Genomic DNA, 18,815 nt, shown 5'->3' on the forward strand with positions numbered 1-18,815 from the left:
CTTCTGTTCTAACTCTCAAATAGCGTGGGTTCGGGCGATTAGGAATGTTGTGTTTTTGCACGTCGCCAGCCAGCCGTCAGACCCAGCACAGAGGACAGCGTCCTACCTTGCTCGCAATCTGAGCCCCTCCACAGTCGAGAGGGTGAGACCTAGATGATGAAAGATGAATGTTGCCATCTATAATCGCCCCATGCCTGCCCCGCCCCACGTGATGACTTAAGTTGTCACGTGGGCTTTTAAAAAAAACACCCGATGCCTGCCCTGCCCCACATGAAGGCTCACCCACTGACCCGTCCGGCCCAGCCTTCCTTAAAGCCGGTTCAGACAATGACTTTGAGCACACCCGAACCTTACCCCTTTTAGCCACGTCAGCATAGGACAGGTCACCCTCTTTAAACAACCCAACTTCAAAAAAATTTGAATTAGAAGCCTTAATAGGAAAGCTTCGAGACTTGGGGCACCCCTGCAAATGTTCCCCTTCCTCTGTAGTTCACCCACACGCACCAGGCTTTCCCGCCAGCCCCTGAAGGCCACGTGTACACCAACCTGCAGACTCGTAGCTCCTTCAACCTCTGTTCGTCTTCCCCAGAGCGAGGCTTCATCTTCTGAAGCTAACCAGACTTGTACCAGGCATCTTTTGAGAGAACTTCGAAGGCGCACGACAAGTACTCCGGCTTGATCCCAGCAACCTTAAGTTCCATAGCTCTCAAGTTTCTTAAGTTAACCTCCAACAGAACTCCACCCAACGCTCTAACAATTTTCCTTAGTATTTGATCGTTCCAAAGGTTGAAAGGAAGACCGAGAAGTTTGATCAAGAAGCTGCCGACTCTAGATTCAACTTCGTTACAAACTAGAGCCCAGTTCTGGACCTGAATCAAACTTCCCTCTACAAGGATTGTACTGAAATTCAGTTTCTTATCGCCAGTATCTAATAAAGCTTTCTTTTCAGCAAAAGGCAACAACACTACATCTTCATCTAAGCCCAACCTCTCTGCAACTACTTCTAAAACCTTCTTCCAATCTTCTATCACCCTATCTGCCACTAGGACCATCCTCTTCTCCCAGCTCCCACTCCCTTCTTCCAAAGCTACTCGTCAGAGGACAATCGAGCTAGACACCAAACCTTCAGGGTAATGCTTAAAACAGGGCACCTGATTACAAAGGACAGAAGGATTACAATCCTTCAAGCCAGGGACTTCTTCCACTCTCCCTTCAACCTCCAGAAGAAAAGCCTGAAGATTAAAAGCGAAGGAAGCCCACCCTCTCCGCTTCTGGCCTTCCGGAATACACAACATTTGCCTTTTGTTATTACCAAAGAGTTCGGTAACCATTATAAACCACCCATTTCCATTCCTCTTTAGCACAGTTTCGAACCTTTTACTCTCACAAATCAACGAGTTTCTCCAACCTTATTCCCGTAAAGAATTAACAGTTCCATCTACAAAAATTTTCAACCACACACATGCCTCCTCCGATAGAAGAATCGTCGCCCTACTCCCTTCTCTGATTTTCAAGTGAACCTTCCCCTTTGTCCTTCCCTGCTCGAACAGGAAAGATTTGGCTTCAATGATCAACTCCAGTCTCCATTTCCCCGCCAGCTTGAACTTCCTCTCCTCTCCCATGGTTTCCTTACTGACTAACAAGACTTATTTGTTCCCAATGAAATCCAAGATGTGAACTGCTATTCATAAATTATCTGTTTATGGGCACATAACATCTGAGAACTTAGATAATGGGACAATGGAAAATAAAGTACCGAGTTCTCTGTAGCAATCCGGAATCTACCATGTATAGAAGCTCCAGCACCACCTCCAAAGATGATTCCATTAAGAATTGAAACCTACAAATGTGCTTATCGTTAATGATAGGATTGAATTTCAAGATACAAGAAATCTGAAATAACTCAGAAAAGAACCTGGTAACAGAGAAACTCTATGGGAATGAGAGAAAAACTAAGATAAATTTGCAAAGTTGAATCACCTGGGGCTTGTTGTATGTTGCCATAATGTAATTTAATGTATACTCAATCCAGAAAAACCTTGCACCTAATCTCCAATGACCTGGTGAATAAAAATTGGCTAGGATGCAACATCAGCTCAATTTTGATTACTAGAAACTTCAAACTCCCAGAAAACCCAAGCCACATTGAGAGAACTGATGAGTCCCATAGAAATAGTAACAAGGAAAGATACTAAAAGAAAGACAGAAAAACAAATCCACCACAACCAATGGTTATAGCCTGTGGCTACCGAATGAAAAGAATTTGCCTATTTAGAGAAAAACATTTACCATCAGTGGTATCCTTAACCACAGCTGCAACATCCCCACCAGCACAGAATGCTCTTCCTTCTCCCTGCAACCAATTGAGCATATATTAATCACTGAAATGAAGCAAAATGACAAGAAAACACAAAATACTGAAAATCAAATCTATATATGTATATATATATATATATATATATATATATATATATATATTAAAACAAAGCGATCAAGAAATTTTCTCCTTTTTTTATTTTTTATTTTTTTTATTCCATGTCATTTTTGAAACAACCAATGAGATGCACTTTCCAAGAACCTAAATAATCTCTTCTCCTAAAATTTCTCCTAAGCTACCTCTCCCACTTTCTCCAAAATTATCTCTAACTATTTATCTTCTAAATTATCTCTAATTCCTATTTTCTCCAAAATTATATCAAATTTAGTAGAGAGTTTATCTCCTAAATTATCTCTAATTCCTATTTATCCCCTCCCATACTTTTTATCTATATCAAGTTTGGATTAAAAAAGTTAAAAATTATTTAAATTTTCTAACAAAATTATATAATAACTTTAAAATATTTATTAAAAACACAAAACAATTTTATATTTTTACAAAATATATCACGAAATTATGTACTAACAATTTAAATTATGTTTTTTCTGGATTATCAATTTAAATGTTTTTCAAATATTTAATAATATGTAATATCTTTAAATAAATAAAATTCAAATAACAAAAAATTTAAATATTTTATAGATTATTTAAACATTTATCAAAACTAGATTTTAAATAGTTAAAATAACGGAGTTATGTAATAAATTTAAAAAAATTCTTCAAAGTAGAAAAATAATTATAACATTATACTCAAATAAATAATAATTTAATATATTACAAAATTAATAATGAAATTATGTAATAATAATATAAATTATGGTTTTATGGATAATTAAATTCAATAAATAATTAATATTTTAAAATTTAAATAATTTACATATTATTTAAGTATTTAAATAACTAAATATGTTAAATAACAAAATATTTAACATAACTAGATTTTGAATAGTTAATATAAAGAAATTATGTAATAAATTTAAAAAAATCTGAAAAGTAGAAAAATAATTATAACATAATATCGAAATAACTAATTTCACTTATATCAAGTAATAATTCAAGAAAATAACTTTCAAAAAAGTTAATATTTATTAATAATAATTTTAAACTCTTAATCTATATTTATTATATAATTATATATTCTAAAATTAATATTTATTGTATTTCAGTAATTATTATTATTTTTTTATAGATGTATTTTCAATGATTATGTATAAATTTATTTTGTTTTGTTATTTAACAGAAAACTTTCAATAATTATTAGAGATTAAACCACTATTATTGAATTTTTTAAATTTAATTTATTGTACTTATTGTACATATTGTATTTTTGTTATAAATTATTGATTAATTAATATTTATTAGATTTTAAACTATTATTTGATATTATACTATTTATTGACTAAGTTAATATATTTTTAGTACTTATTGTATTTTTGTAATTACTATAATTATTGTATTTTTTCATTAAAACCAATATATTTTCAATAATTGTGTTTTCACTATAAATTTTCAATAATTATTGGAGATTAAAACTATTGTTATTTATCGGAGAAAAGACTATTAATTTAGCTAAAATTATGAGTGTTCATGAGTTGGTTCAGTCCGGCCATAGGTTATTTGGCCAACCAAATTGACCTGGTCAGGTTGGGGAGTTAGTCAGCTGAAACCGACTGACCTTTTGTGAAAACCGATCCACTCAAGTTGTATCGATTTGGGTTGGTTTCCACAAAAGGCCAGTTAGTTCAAAAGATTTAAACTAAAAAATTAAATTTAATTTTAAAATTTTCAATGCAATTATTAAAAAATAAATTTAAAAATTAGATTTATGAAATAAAATATTTTAGACTAAGACATATGGGAAATTTCTCACTTTCTCATATTAAAAATTATATTTAAAATATAAAATATTAATATATATCCATGGTTAGGCTGTTCGATTTTGGTCGGTTTACAAATGGCCAAAATGAAACTGATCCAACTTGGTCGAATTGGGAAATTTTTTAACCAAAGCCAACCTAAAATACTAGAAAACCGACCAACTCAAGTTGAGTTGATTGGGTTGGTCGGTTTCATAAGTTTGATGAATAAACCTAACTGAAATTAATTATTGTTATTTTTGAATTATAAAAAATTTATTAAAAGTAGTATATAAAATATGAATAATTATTAATTATTTAAAAAGTTGAAAAATATAAAACAATTGTATACTCTTATGTGTTTCTATTAGGGTCATTTACTAGAACACACCTTATAGTTTTATATATTTACTTAAACCTACCTTATAGTTCTCATTTTACTAAAACATCCCATATATTTTACAACTTATTTACTTAGTCAACCTTTCATTAAGGATTGTTTGTTTTGCCATTAGGTCCAAGATTTTTTATTCCAAAAATACTCTTAACACTTTTATATACAGAAAACAAAATTGGCCAAATATAGCCAATAGAGTGGTTGTCCGTGTCTTATTAAGGGCAGGAATGGTATTTTTGTTTCTATTTTCTTTTGATTAAATTTATTTAAATGAACATTAGTGTCAACACTGTCATTTTCCACTATCATCTAATGGAAAATTGATTAAATCCGTTGCAAATTATAAGTGGTGTTTTAGTAAAATGCTAATTATAGGGTAGATTTTAGAAAATCCATGAAACTATTAAGGGTATTTTAGTAAATGACTCTTTCTTTTATTTATCTTTTGTTTAATAATTCCCGTGCATCGCACGGGTCCCCACTAGTATTACATTAACAAAGCAAGTGACATATTGAACAAGAAGAGAAAAGTTTAGAAATCAAACAACATTAAGTACAATATCTGCAATGAATTGAATATATTACTAACTGAAATGAAGCAAAAGGATAAGATTAAACACAAAAAACAGATTTGATTACATTAGCAGAGCCAATGGAAATAATGAACAAGAAGGGTAAAGTTTGGAAACAATATATAGTTACAAGAAAAAATATGATTATACCACCTAAATTTAGTTTACAATCAAAAGCCAGAAAATTTTGGTTTTCAAATATAATAAACCAAATATTAAGTTGCATCATAGCAACTCCCCATAACAACCAATATCCCATCCAATGAAATGACAACTATATTTACTATTGACAGAAGAGAGGAAAGAAGGAAGAAAAGAAGAGGAAGGGGAAGCCTTGGTTGGTTTAGGAAGAAGAAAAATGCAGTCTCAAGAGTTCTTCTACTTCTTTCCATATTGCTGCATATACTAGCTAGTAAATGATTTGTATACCATCCTTTAGTAACAAAAAATCCAAAGACAATAAGACCTTTATTGCTTTGCAGACCCAACAAGGGTAGAATTTTTGGAATTATTAATAGGGGAAAAAATATTTACATAGATGCCAGGCATCCCTTAGATTAGATAGCTGAGAAAGCCCAGGGATTTGGGCATCAAGATGGTCCTAAAATCACCCCACAAGTTTTCTAGATTTTCTGTTATAAGTTGAATAGAAATTATGATATTTTCATTGGGATGAACCTTTCTGGTGGCAATTTCGTAATTTCAGTGAACAGTAATTTAACCCCTATTATTTCCCCTACAAATATATCTTGTAATAAGCCATGTTCCTGCTGATGCCATGGGGACAATCTCGGCTGAAAGGAACAGAAGAATATTTACTAACAAATATAGAGATGTTGATGTTCTGGTTAGCTTTGCAGTGGGCAGGGTTGTTTAATGGGTTTCTCAGTCTAAGAAGTTTGAGAATTGTAATCTTGGCCTGCTTTTGTAACTCAAATAGTTTATGGCATCACTAGCTTGTACCTTGTGGCCGGGGTGTTGGGTTTGGTTTCCACCCTCTCCCCACTCTTTGTTGTACAAAAAAGAAATCTTTTAAGACAATTTAAGGAAAGATGCATTAAAATGTATTTTTTGAGGTGGTGCAAATCTTCCTAATGCATTTCTTCTCAATGTGAACCTTTGTTCTTGCTTTTTATTTCTCTCTTTTCTCCCTTCTTTCTATATTCTCTCTTCTCTCTTCTAATCAAGATCTTCCTACAGTTTTAATCAAGATCTTCTAGTTAGCATTCCTTTTAGCTCTCAAAAAGGATTCAAATCACTCCTTTGCACCCACTGCACAACCTAGTAAATTTCTCCTCTTCCTTTTTCAACTCCTTTAGTTCAACTTTGGGTGTCTGTCAAATCCAAACAAATAAGAAAATAAACTAGTATAAGAATTCAATGTGACCTGTCTAGGTAAGTTGTTTTGGAGATGGAATGAGCAACCTAATACACTGTGGAGGAGAATTATATTGGAAAAGTATGGTGCTAGCAACATGCACAGGAAACCAGCAGAGGTAAACACAACTTATGGGTGTGCAGTATGGAGAGGCACCAAGAAATCACCAAGTGAGCTCAGAAAAGGAGTAAAGCTAGTGGTAGGAGATAGTATGAGAATAAAATTTTGGCAAGATAATTGGTGTGGAGATTTCCCCCTCAAAGAGCTTCTCCCCATTCTGTTTGAGATTGCACAAGAAAAGGACTTTTTAATAGCCAAAACTTTCTTCCAAGTAGGGAACCCAGGTGAGTGGTTCCCTGTTTTCAGAAGGAAGCTGAAACTGGGAGGTAGAACAGTAGGTGGAGCTGATGCAACAGATTGGTACCATTACACCAGATAAAAGAATTTGGAGGTGGGAGAAATCAAGAAGTTTTTCAGTTAAATCCTTCTATAGCAGTCTGAGTGGAGCTGAGGTGGAGAGCTTTCCAGAGGCCAGTGCGGAAAACTGTAGCTCCCCCAGTTGCAATTTTGTTGGGGGTGGCAGCTTTAAGGAAATTTTTGACAGATGATGAATTGGCTAGGAGAGGGCTCAGGGTGGAACCCAGAAGGTGTGTTATGTGTGAGGAAGCTTCTGAAGACTTGGATCATCTGCTTATTCATTGCAATGTAGCAAGGAGTTTATGGGTTTGTTTGAGGCTAAATTTTGTTTTCCAAAAAAAAAAAAAATGGAAGATTTACTTTGGTGATGGAAGCTAAAGGGGTCGTGTATCGGTATATGGATAGTAGGGCCTGCAATAGTGGTATGGACAATATGGACAGAAAGAATTAGAAGGCTTTTTTGAGATAAGTATAGTACAGAAGAGAATCTATTGAATGCTTTCTGGGGCAGATTGTATTCTTGGGTAAGAACACAAATGTTTCAGGGATAGACCATATAGTAGTGAGAGTGGGGTTAGTGAGAGTGGGGTTAACTCATCAGAAGTTCCTTTACCTGTTCCATTGAGTGATGAGAGATGTAATGGGGAGGTCAAGGTCATCCAAAGGAGGTAAAGTAGCAACAGTGGAAGGTATCTCAGGTGCATCTGACCATATGACTAGCTTGCCATCACTGTTTACTACCTATCACTTATCTTCTGGTAGAGATAAAGTGTCCATTGTTGATGGTTCTCTTGTTCCCATTTCTGGCAAGGGAGACATCAAGTTGTCTAATACCATTTCCTTATCTTCAGTTCTGCATGTTCCTAAGCTTGATACTAACTTGCTTTCAGTCAGTAGTATTACAAAACATCAGAATTGTTCAGTAACTTTTTTCCCTGACCAATGTATTTTTCAGGACTTGGAGACAAGGAAGGTGATTCGGACTGGCCGTGAGACGAATGGGATCTATCTGCTTGGAGAGAGTTCTCATTGGGAAGATCGTGAAGATAGGAAGTCTTTTGTTTCTCAAACCGTTAGTCAGGTTATGCTTTGGCATAATCGGTTAGGTCATTTATCCTTTCGGTCTTTGAAGAGTTTGTTTCCAAATTTGTTTGAGTCTGTTCAGATGTCAAATTTGAGATGTGAGAGTTGTGAGCTTGCAAAGCATTGTAGAACATCTTATTCCTTGAGTAATAAAAGAAGTAATTCTTTTGATGTTGTGCACACCGATGTTTGGGGCCCGTATCACATCCCTTCTATGAGGGGATACAAATATTTCTTGTTGTTTGTTGATGACTATACTCGTTTTTCTTGGGTTTACCTTATGCGTTCTCGAGATGAGATTCTTGCTCTGACCCAGATCTTTCATCAGATGATTTTAACCCAGTTTGGGGTCAAAATCAAAATCTTCAGATCTGATAATGCGAAAGAATACTTTACCAAGTCATTAGCCTCTTATCTGCTTGATCATGGGATTATTCACCAAAGTATTTGTCCTTATACACCACAGCAGAATGGGGTTGTTGAGATGAAGAATAGGCACATATTGGATGTGGCTAGAAGCATTATGTTTAACTTCAATGTGCCTATCAGTTCCTGGGGCAATGCTATTCTTACAACAGTGTATCTCATTAATCGAGTTCCTTCACGGGTTCTTAACATGAAGCCTCCCTTTACCCTTCTATACCCCGATAAAGAATTGTTTACTGTTCCCCTTAAAACCTTTGGTTGCACTTGCTTTGTTCAAATTCTTGGACCTCATCGTTCCAAATTTGATCCTAAGGCCTCCAAATGCATTTTTCTCGGTAATGCACAAACACAAAAGGGTTATTGCTGCTATGAACCTACTTCTGGGAGGAGATTTGTCTCGATGGATGTTACTTTCTTTGAGGAGGTACCCTATTACCCTAGGATTTCTCCTAAGGGGGAGAGTAGTGAGAGTGGGGTTAGTGAGAGTGGGGTTAACTCATCAGAAGTTCCTTTACCTGTTCCATTGAGTCAGGATTTGAGAGTCTATCACAGGCGGTGGAGGCAGGTTGATTTCAGTCATCAGCAGTCCAGGCCAGCCCCAGTTCCTTCTGCGGATCCAGATCCAGGTACCACAGTCCCTTTATCAGATCCAGGTCCCCCTGAGATACCTTCCACTGTTGCTACTTTACCTCCTTTGGATGACCTTGACCTCCCCATTGCAGTCCCCCTCTTACAGGTCCTTTCTCACATCCATTGCTGATATTCCTATTCCCAGAACAGTGCAGGAAGCCTTGTCAGTTCCTGAGTGGAAAAATGCAATGAAGGTTGAAATGGATGCCCTTTTGAGGAATAATACTTGGGAGCTAGTTGACCAGCCTAAAGGAAAGAAACTGGTTGGATGTAGATGGGTATTTACTGTGAAACATAATGCTGATGGTTCCATTGAAAGGTATAAGGCCCGGTTAGTTGCAAAGAGATTTACTAAAACTTATGGTATAGACTACTTGGAGACTTTTGCTCCAGTAGCAAAGATGACCACTATTCGAGTTCTGCTATCCCTTGCAGCCAGTTATTCTTGGCCCTTGTTCCAGATGGATGTTAAAAATGCCTTCCTCAATGGAGACTTACAGGAAGAAGTCTACATGCAGTTACCTCTTGGATTTTATGATGCAGAGACAGATAAGAAGGTTTTCCGGTTGAATAAAGCCTTGTATGGACTAAAGCAGTCCCCCAGAGCTTGATTTTATAGATTCAGACAAGCCCTTGAAAAGTTCGGCTATGTACAGGCCCAATCAGACCATACATTGTTCATTAAAAGAGTGGACTCTTCCTTGACTTTGCTTGTTGTATATGTGGATGATATTGTAGTGACAGGGAATGATAACAGTGAAATTGAGTCTCTTAAACAACTCATTCATCAAGAGTTTGAGGTTAAAGATCTGGGAGAGCTACGATACTTCTTGGGTATTGAGGTTGCTAGATCTAAACATGGGATTTTTATTTCTCAAAGGAAGTATGTTCTAGATCTATTGGAAGAAACTGGAAAGTTGGGTGTTAAGCCTACAGATACACCTATTGAACAGAATCACAAGATCAGTGCAAAGGGTGGAGAGCCTCTTGAAGACAAAGCTATGTTCCAACGGTTGGTTGGAAAACTCCTCTATCTTTGTCTCACACGACCGGACATCAGTTATGCAGTCAGTGTTGTCAAACAATATATGCACTCTCCTAGAACTACTCACCTACTTGCAGTTGAGAGAATATTAGCATACTTGAAGAGATGTCCAGGTAGAGGTATATTATTCAAGAATAATGATCACATGAAGATAGAGGCCTATACAGATGTTGATTGGGCTGGGAGTGTTGATGATAGAAGGTCTACCTCTAGATATTGTGCCTTTGTAGGAGGTAACCTTGTCTCCTGGAGGAGTAAGAAACAAAGTGTTGTTTCTTGTTCTAGTGCTGAAGCTGAATATAGATCTATGGCTAATGGTGTGGCTGAAATCCTATGGCTGAAGTCATTATTTGAGGAGTTGGGTATTGCTTATGAGAAGCCCTTAATGTTGTATTGTGATAATCAGGCTGCTTTTAATATAGCTCATAATCCAGTACAGCATGACAGAACTAAGTATATCGAAATCGACCGACATTTTGTCAGAGAAAGGGTTTCATCTCAAGAAGTGTGTCTCCCGTATATCACCTCCAGCATGCAGCTCACAGATCTTCTCACCAAGGTTGTTCCAAGGAAGAAGTTAGAGGCAGACCTATGCAAGTTGGGAATGACAAATATCTATTCCCAACTTGAGGGAGAGTGTAGAGAACACTGAAGTGGGCCCCACTGCTATGGTCCCCACTGTGTTCGTATGGCAGCATAGCATATTTTTTGTTAGTTATGTCAGTGTTAGTTGGTAGTTATTGGTAGTTATTTCAGTTTGTTGTTACAGCTTGTTATTTCAGCTTTATTATTAGTTTATTTGCCATGTAAGCAATAAGGGCAATTCAGCCCTTTTACAATTAGTCAACATATATAAATATTAAGAATGGGTCGGCAGATCAATAGATCAACCCTCTCTCTCTTTTCTAAATCCCTTCGTGTGCTTCTTCTTTTCTCCCTCTCTTCTTCTTCTTTTCTTTTGAAACTTCTTTTTCTTTCGAATTCAAGACTGATTGTAGTCTTGATCGACTACTCATATAATCCCTTTTTTGTTTCTAGCTCACTTTTTGTACCTATGCATACAGGAACCAATGTATAGAAAGGTCTTGGGTCTGTATAGTGCCTTCTTGTGCAGGGATTTGTAAATTTTGTTTTGCTATAGATTAATACAATACTTTACCTTTGTTCCCAAAAAATGAAAAAAGAATTATAAAAATATTATAAACCAACAAAATGAAAATTTGGTGTGTTGATTGAGACAACCATCCAAGGGTGCCTTGTTGCCTAGGTGGTGTCTTGCATTGACAACTATGGAGAAATACATGACAAATATTAGAGAACTTAAACCATGTAGCCAGATACTAAAAAGCAGGTGTCATTCAAATACTTCCATTTTTAGTGTAAGTAATGTATCCATGCTGCATCCTTGTAGTATATGGGTAAGCTAATAACATACACAGACAAAACCAATTTCACTCATCAAATCATGCAGTATTGTCAAATTGTCATCATTTTCAACATTTCAAAGATGATAATAGGGTTTCCTTTATTGTCTTTGTTATTTATTTTTGTCTATGGCTGATACACACCTTCAAAATCAACAACTTGACATTACGATCCTCCTCATAAATTGTAAAGAGCTCCAGCAAATGTGAAACCTAGAAAACACCACCAAAATAGAGTAGTATCATATCTCCTAACCCACAACAATCATTTTAGAACAAGTTCAGTGCCAAACTAAAGTAAGGGTGCCAGGGGAATGGAAGTTGGAAAAGGCATTACAAAAGTAGTGTTGCAGCATATTTAGCAGAAGAAATCCTTGGGCATTTGTCAACATACTTACAAACATAAACATTAAAAGGCTTAGTCAGTTGCCCAACCAAGAAAGCATTAAGATTTGGGTACCTTCAATAAAGGCAAGTAATGGTCTCTTTTGGGTAGTTTTCTATTTGAAAAGTAGCATTACTATTATTTGGGGGTTTCTTGTGGAACAAGGAATTGTTACTAGTATAACCATAAATATGCAGTTTAAGGCCATCTAAAGAGGATGGATGCCTTTGTCCTCCGGGGGAAATTTCAGCCCTCCATTGAAGGTTCTTTATGGGGGTGTTCCCCAATTACAAGTTTAACACAAAAGTTCACAAAACATGTTTTGGGTAAACGACTTTTCTTCATGTAGATCCTTTTATGAGATGTTAGAACAGTGTTTCTCCTGGTAGGAAACTAAGAATCCAACTTTGGGGAGAAAGCATTGTTGGTGAAGCAGTAACATCCAACTCAGCTATTCAGGGTCAATTGGGTATAATCTCTCTCTAAAGGCAAAAACCATAGCTCTTTACAAGGCCTAAAATTGGTAGCTATGCATGGATGGACAGATTTAATTGTGGAAGGGGACTGTCAAGTTCTTTTGAGCTGGATGAGAAAAGGAGAGAGCATTCCATGGAGGTACAAGGCCCTAGTTAGACAGATGCAGCCTCTAGATATTAATATGAATAGCTCATTCAAGTGGATACCTAGATCTGCAAATTCTTCCGCACTCATAATCTCAAAACAGGGGTTAATAGGGAAGATATTGCACTAGGAGTGCCTGGACCAGGGATAAACTTGTAATATTCATTCTAGAAAACTCTGAGGCCTTGGGGCTCTTGTATTTGTACTTACTGTCCAGCATTTTGGATAGTCCAGTTCTGTTCTGAATGCATTTTGTTCTGTTATTTATGAAACAACAAAAACTTGCATAGGATACCAATACTTGTATCCATGTCTGGATTTTAGGAAATGGAGAGTTGTATCCCCATGTATCCATCACTGTGTCTGTATCCATAGTTTCACATTATTGTTCCTAGCTACCAAGGGAAAAATTTTATTGTCATTATCATGGGGATAAGTGTATTAATTACAAAATAGATATATGCCGTACAGATATACAACAAATATTAGGCTGCATGCACACAACAACAATATAATTATGCAGGACAACAATATGCATTTCCAAAGATTTTTTCCCATTAAAGGTGAGGTATTGATTTAGATGTGAAGAAATCATATAAGTGGTGATGTGAATTGAGACTAACCTACATGACTGAACTGTCGATAAATCCAGAAAACCTGGATAAAATCATATTGCACTTCTAGAATAGAGAAGAGTTCAAAACCTTTGCAGAGAAAAAATGTGTTATCCTCTTGGAGCTGGAAGACCTAGACCAAAAGGAACAATTAGGCACCCTGGATGGAGAAGGAAGAAAGAGAAGAAAAGGTTTAAGAAGTTCCTGGGAAAAGGTGGCCAGAAGAAATCTTTTGGAGGCAGGGGTCAAGGGTTAGACGGTTAAAGGAAGGTGATAATAACTCAAAATTTTACCGTAATTATGCTTCGGGCAGGCGTAGTAAAATTTTCATCCCAAAAATCAAAGTGGACCAAAGGGAGGTGGAGGATATAGATGAAATCACAGAGGCTTTTCTTAATTACTTCAAAGAGCTTTACTCTAAGGAAAGTGTAAGAAAGTTTACTTTAAGAAGTTGGGACGGGCCGGCTCTAGCAAATGATAAGAGGTCTTGGCTTGAAAGAGATTTCGAGGAGCAAGAAATAAGGGAAGTAGTCTTTGATATAAATGGAGAAAGAGTCTTTTGAGGTAGGAAGAGATACTCTTAATGTCTCCCATCTCCAATTTGTAGACGATGTTATCCTGTTTCTGGAGGCTAATTTGGGAAATATCACTAATGTGAACATTGCTTCGAATCAGTTACTGGTTATTGAGGGTAAATTACTCAAAAAGTAGTCTAGTGACTATAAACTCAGTTGAAGAAACCCTTTTGGAAAGTTTCAGGGTAATTCTGAATTGTCGAGTGGAAAACCTCCCTCTTTCTTATTTGGGGCTGCCTCTTGGTGGGAACCCAAAAAGTCCAAGCTTCTAGAAAATGGTAGTGGAAAAATATGAAAAGAAGTTAGCCTCTTGGAAACATTGTTATCTATCTAAAGGGGGTAGACTTACTCTTATTAAGGCTTCCCTTGCAAATCTGCCCATCTACTTCCTTTTAGTATTCCAGATCCCTACCAAAACCATATTAGAGACTAAGAAACTTCAAAGAGACTTCCTATGGGAAAGTAGAGGTGAGAAAAAAAGTCATCTAGTAAATTGGATTGAGATCTGCAAGCCTAAAGAGGTTGGAGGGTTGGGGATCAGACACCTAAAAGAGAAGAACAATTCTCTCCTTGGAAAATGGCTGTAGAGAACTGGTGATTCCCTATTGAAACAAATTCCCTTTGGGCAGCTATCATCACCAGCAAATATGGGTTAAACGCAAACGGTTGGGACTGCAATCTCCATTCAAACCGATTAGCTTCCTCAAATCCTTGGAAAGGTATCACTTCCACTTACAATAGTTTTTCTTTTCTTTCTTAAGAGTTAGAGTGGCTAACTGCACTAGAATAAAGTTCTGGACAGACCTGTGGTGGGGCAATTCCACTCTGGCAGATTCTTACCCTAGACTCTTCAATCTCACCCTAAACAAAGAAGAAACCATCTCCCAGTGTCTCCCCACTTCTCCCACTGAAAGAAACATAATTTGAGTCTTAGAAGACCCTTAAGGGATTCAGAGATCAGTGAGCTAACTGATCTCCTCCTCTCTCTCATAGAAGCCTACATTTCCCCAAAGTCCTTACTCCCATGCTTGGAAACCCCACCCCATTAGCGAGTTCTCTTCCAAGTCTTTCTTTGAGGCTCTAGTTGCAGGAGAATGAGACTGTGTTTTCCCTTTCAAGAAGGTCTGGTGCAAATTCGTCCGCTCAAGAGTGTGTTTCTTCATTTGGGAGGCCTATCTACAACGAGTAAACACCTGTGAGTTACTGCAAAAGAAGAATCTTGGTAGAATTTATATCCCTCCTCGTGTTTGCATCCTCTGCTTTGGAGAGGGGGAGTCAGCTAATCACCTTTTCATGCATTGCCAAGAAACCGGAAACATTTAGAATTACTTCTTGCAGCTAGCTGGGTACAGTTGGGTATCTCCAATCGCCTTCAGTACCTGATTTTTTAGAGGCAAGGAAAAAGTTTGAGTAGGAGAGGTAAGGTATACCGGAAAATAGTGTTGCATGTTGTGCTTTGGGGAATTTGGGAGGAAAGGAATAACTGTCTGTTTGAAAACAAGGCTAAATGCAAGAATGAGCTGATCTCTCATATCAATTATCACTGCAATTTGTGGGCTTCTATCTGAGACGTGTTCAGAGGAATCAATGTTAATGATCTTAACAGGAATTCTGTTAACTTTCTGCTCTCCTCCCCATCCTCCCCACACATCTCCAGGGTTCCATCTCTAAGAAGGAAAGGAGCTTGGACTCTAAGCTTTGACGGAAGTGCTTCAGGTTAGCCCTGGTATTGCTGGCATTGGGAGAGCTTTAAGAGATGAAAACGGGAACATCTGCTGGGTGTACAGTGGACCGATTGGTAAAGCTGATTCTACAAGGGCAGAAGTGGGTCTGATCCCTGTTTTGTATTTGTACACCTCCTATACATACATACATACATACATACATACATACATACATACATACATACATACATATATATATATGTATAATATATATATACATATATAGGGGTGTCAGTCAACCGGTTTTGGTTTGGATCCAATCCGATTCAAACCTTATCAAATCGGATTTGGACAGTCCATTATAATTATTGGATTGGGCCAATTCAAAATAAATTGGTCCATATTCTTATTGGTTTGAATTAGACCTAAACCAAATTTCCAATGATCCGATCATGAGGCCAAACCCTTGTCCAATTTGAAATCAATCAAAAGTGAAAACAACATAAAATTACTTTTATGAAAGTACTTTTATGAAAGTACTTTTACGAAAATATTTTTATAAAAGCACTTTTATAAAAGTAATTTTATGAAAAGTATTTTTACGAAAGCACTTTTATAAAAATACTTTTACGAAAGCATTTTTATAAAAATACTTTTACAAAAGTACTTTTATGAAAGCACTTTCACAGAAATAGTTTTATAAAAGCACTTTTACAGAAGTACTTTTACGAAAGCATTTCTACAAAAGTATTTTTACATGAAAGCACTTTTATGAAATCACTTTTACGAAAAAAACTTACAGAAGTACTTTTACGAAAACACTTTTATAGTACATTTATAAAAGCACTTTTACGAAAGCACTTTTATGGAAGCACTTTTAGAAAATCACTTTTATGAAAGAACTTATACAAAAGCACTTTCACAAAAGTGCTTTTATGAAAGCACTTTTATAAAAACACTTCTACAAAAGTACTTTTATAAAAGTACTTTTACGAAAACACTTTTGTGAAAGTACTTTTATAAAAGTACTTTTACAAAAGCACTTCTACAAAAGTACTTTCATAAGTCTACGGAAGTACTTTTCAAAAAGTGCTTTTACACTTTTATGGAAGCACTTCTACAAAAGCACTTTTCCGAAGTACTTTCAATAAAGTGATTTTGTAAAAGCACTTTTATGAAAATATTTTTATCAAAGTGTTTTTTCAATGCTAAAAGTGTTTTTATATAATTTTTGATATTTCATTCAGTTTGGATTGGATCCAATCCAATACATACATACATACATACATACATACATAGGATTGTTATCTTAACAAAAAAACAGTTAGCAAGTTTTACAAACCCAAGAATATGCTGTTTTTGTATTGCAGTGGCAATTAATTTGGAGTTTGTTATCTTCTATAAGAAAATCATTTAGAAACAGAGGATTCAGGAAAAAGAAAGAGAATCCCACATACCATTTGAAGTGAGAGGGCATTCAATTGTCGAGGCCTATTTAGAATTAGTGTCCTGACATATGAGTGCTCTTCAACCAAAATCTGTGAAGCCAAGGGAGAAAGGTATTTGAATACCATATGGAATTGCACAAAGCCGACATCACAAAAACAAAGGAAACCAAACCAACTTTCCAAGAATAACCCATAATATGCATAAAGTAATTAGATCATCTAATAGACTCTTCCACTTTCACACACTACTAGGATTTCATGTTCTCCTACATAACCTTAAATTATTAAATTAAAAATAAAATATTGAATATGCTTTATCAACTTCCCAAGAAAAAGCCGCAACAAAGAAAAAAGGAAAAGGAAAATAAAATATTGCACCTCAAATAAGAAATGCTCTGTTTTTGTACTTCTATTAATTCATACTATGTCCATAAGTTAGGTAAATTAAAACTCTACGGACTCTGTTGTAGGCTGGGAGCACATCCCAAATGGTGCTTCAGTAACCCGAGTGAGTACATCTTGAAGCAATACACACGAACATAAGAAACTGAAAGCTCCGTACATCTAACTAATAAGACCATTAACAGAGATAATGAGCTTACAACTAAAGTATCAAAAACAATTATGTCAGAAAAGCAACCTTAGATTATCTTAGTTTAATTGTTTTTGACTTAACTATGACATTTCAATTTTCAAACTATCGATCTTCTATGAACACCATTGAAATGATTAAAAATAACAAGATAATGTGTACATCAGCTACTGTTTCGCTTTAAATTAAAATCAAGAAGCCATTCGGAGATGAAGTTAAAACTAAAAACTAATTGAGGAGGAAGAAAGAGAGATTTCTGGGTTTTGCAGCGTCTAGGGAAGAAATCTGATTCAAGAAAGTATTCACAAATCAAAAAGTCATGAAGCATGAGCATTAAAATATCTAAAAAGACTCGTATTATTTAGACTCAATTCAAACGGGAGTAAGAAAAGGATATCAATATTACCAGTAGTAAAATCTACTAAAGAAATATACCTGATCAGTCTTGCCACTAATTGAGTTATCTGCCATGGTTGCTTGGCGAAGCTTCTTGAGAAACGAAATCTGAAATGGAGAAGAACCCGCTGCAGAAACGTTTTAGACTGAAAATCGTAGGAGGAGACAGGACGGCACTTAAGAAGTAATTAGTGCTGATTGATTTCTATTTTTTTAATTTAAATTCGGTATATATAAATTATAAAGATTCTGATTTTCATTTTCGTCGTTTACCACTCTGCCCCGTGGGAGTGTTGTGTCCCTGAATCAGATCTTCTGTTGGTGATTCGATGTATAGGTGACACGTGCCCATGGTAGACCTGGATAAGGGCATTGATATGATGATTGCTCAATTACTAAAACAACCTCTTGCATTCCATGTAAAATGATCAATAAAACCCTGGGTTTGTGGAACCACGAACCAGTCCGAGTCGGGAATCTCTTGCACAGTTGCACTTCGTGAGCTGAACTTGACACTCTCTTAAGTTTTCTGAAATCTTTAAGCAGAACAGAAACAAAATCGTAAAATCTTCAGCAAACTAACCCCATCTAACAAGTAACAACAACTCTGTGTTTCCATCAAATATCTCCTGATTTCCACGACCACTCCACGAGAAAACCCGACAACCAGAAGAAAGGAAAAGAATTTAAAGAAAATTTAGATTTTACGTCAAAAATAATAATATACCATTAAAGAACTGATAATATGGTCTAATTGATGCTTTCAACCCTTCAAATACTCCATAAAAGAAAGTTAAAAAAAATGGAGTACAGTAATAGAGGCCATCAACACCACATTTTCCATCAATTCTCAGAGAAGAGATATTCTTGTTGAAAAACAATGAATGTTGGAGAAACAATGAACCGAAATAGCGG

General features: G+C 35.9%; 1 protein-coding gene across 4 annotated transcripts in view; it reads right to left on the bottom strand.

Annotated features, from left to right (window-relative positions):
• LOC104610378 (3-hydroxyisobutyryl-CoA hydrolase 1-like) overlaps positions 1-18,100 on the bottom strand; it is a 41,566-nt gene extending 23,466 nt beyond the window's left edge. For 2 of the 4 annotated variants that reach the window (XM_019199939.2, XM_010276952.3), the window contains exons 1-6: positions 17,940-18,098; positions 16,922-17,002; positions 11,750-11,818; positions 2,290-2,353; positions 1,981-2,060; positions 1,757-1,840 (exon numbers count right to left, since the gene is read on the bottom strand). In XM_019199939.2, the coding sequence (XP_019055484.1) occupies positions 1,757-1,840; positions 1,981-2,060; positions 2,290-2,353; positions 11,750-11,818; positions 16,922-17,002; positions 17,940-17,975 (414 nt within the window). In that variant the 5' untranslated portion in view covers positions 17,976-18,098. Of the gene's footprint in view, positions 1-1,756; positions 1,841-1,980; positions 2,061-2,289; positions 2,354-11,749; positions 11,819-16,921; positions 17,003-17,939 lie in introns of all 4 variants that reach the window. The other 2 variants (XM_088895982.1, XM_088895983.1) reach the window with 2 other exon arrangements.
• Between the last annotated feature and the right edge of the window lie 715 nt (positions 18,101-18,815).

This window comes from Nelumbo nucifera, chromosome 1 (assembly GCF_055504915.1).
Source record: "Nelumbo nucifera cultivar China Antique chromosome 1, China Antique-T2T, whole genome shotgun sequence".
Taxonomy (NCBI): domain Eukaryota; kingdom Viridiplantae; phylum Streptophyta; class Magnoliopsida; order Proteales; family Nelumbonaceae; genus Nelumbo; species Nelumbo nucifera.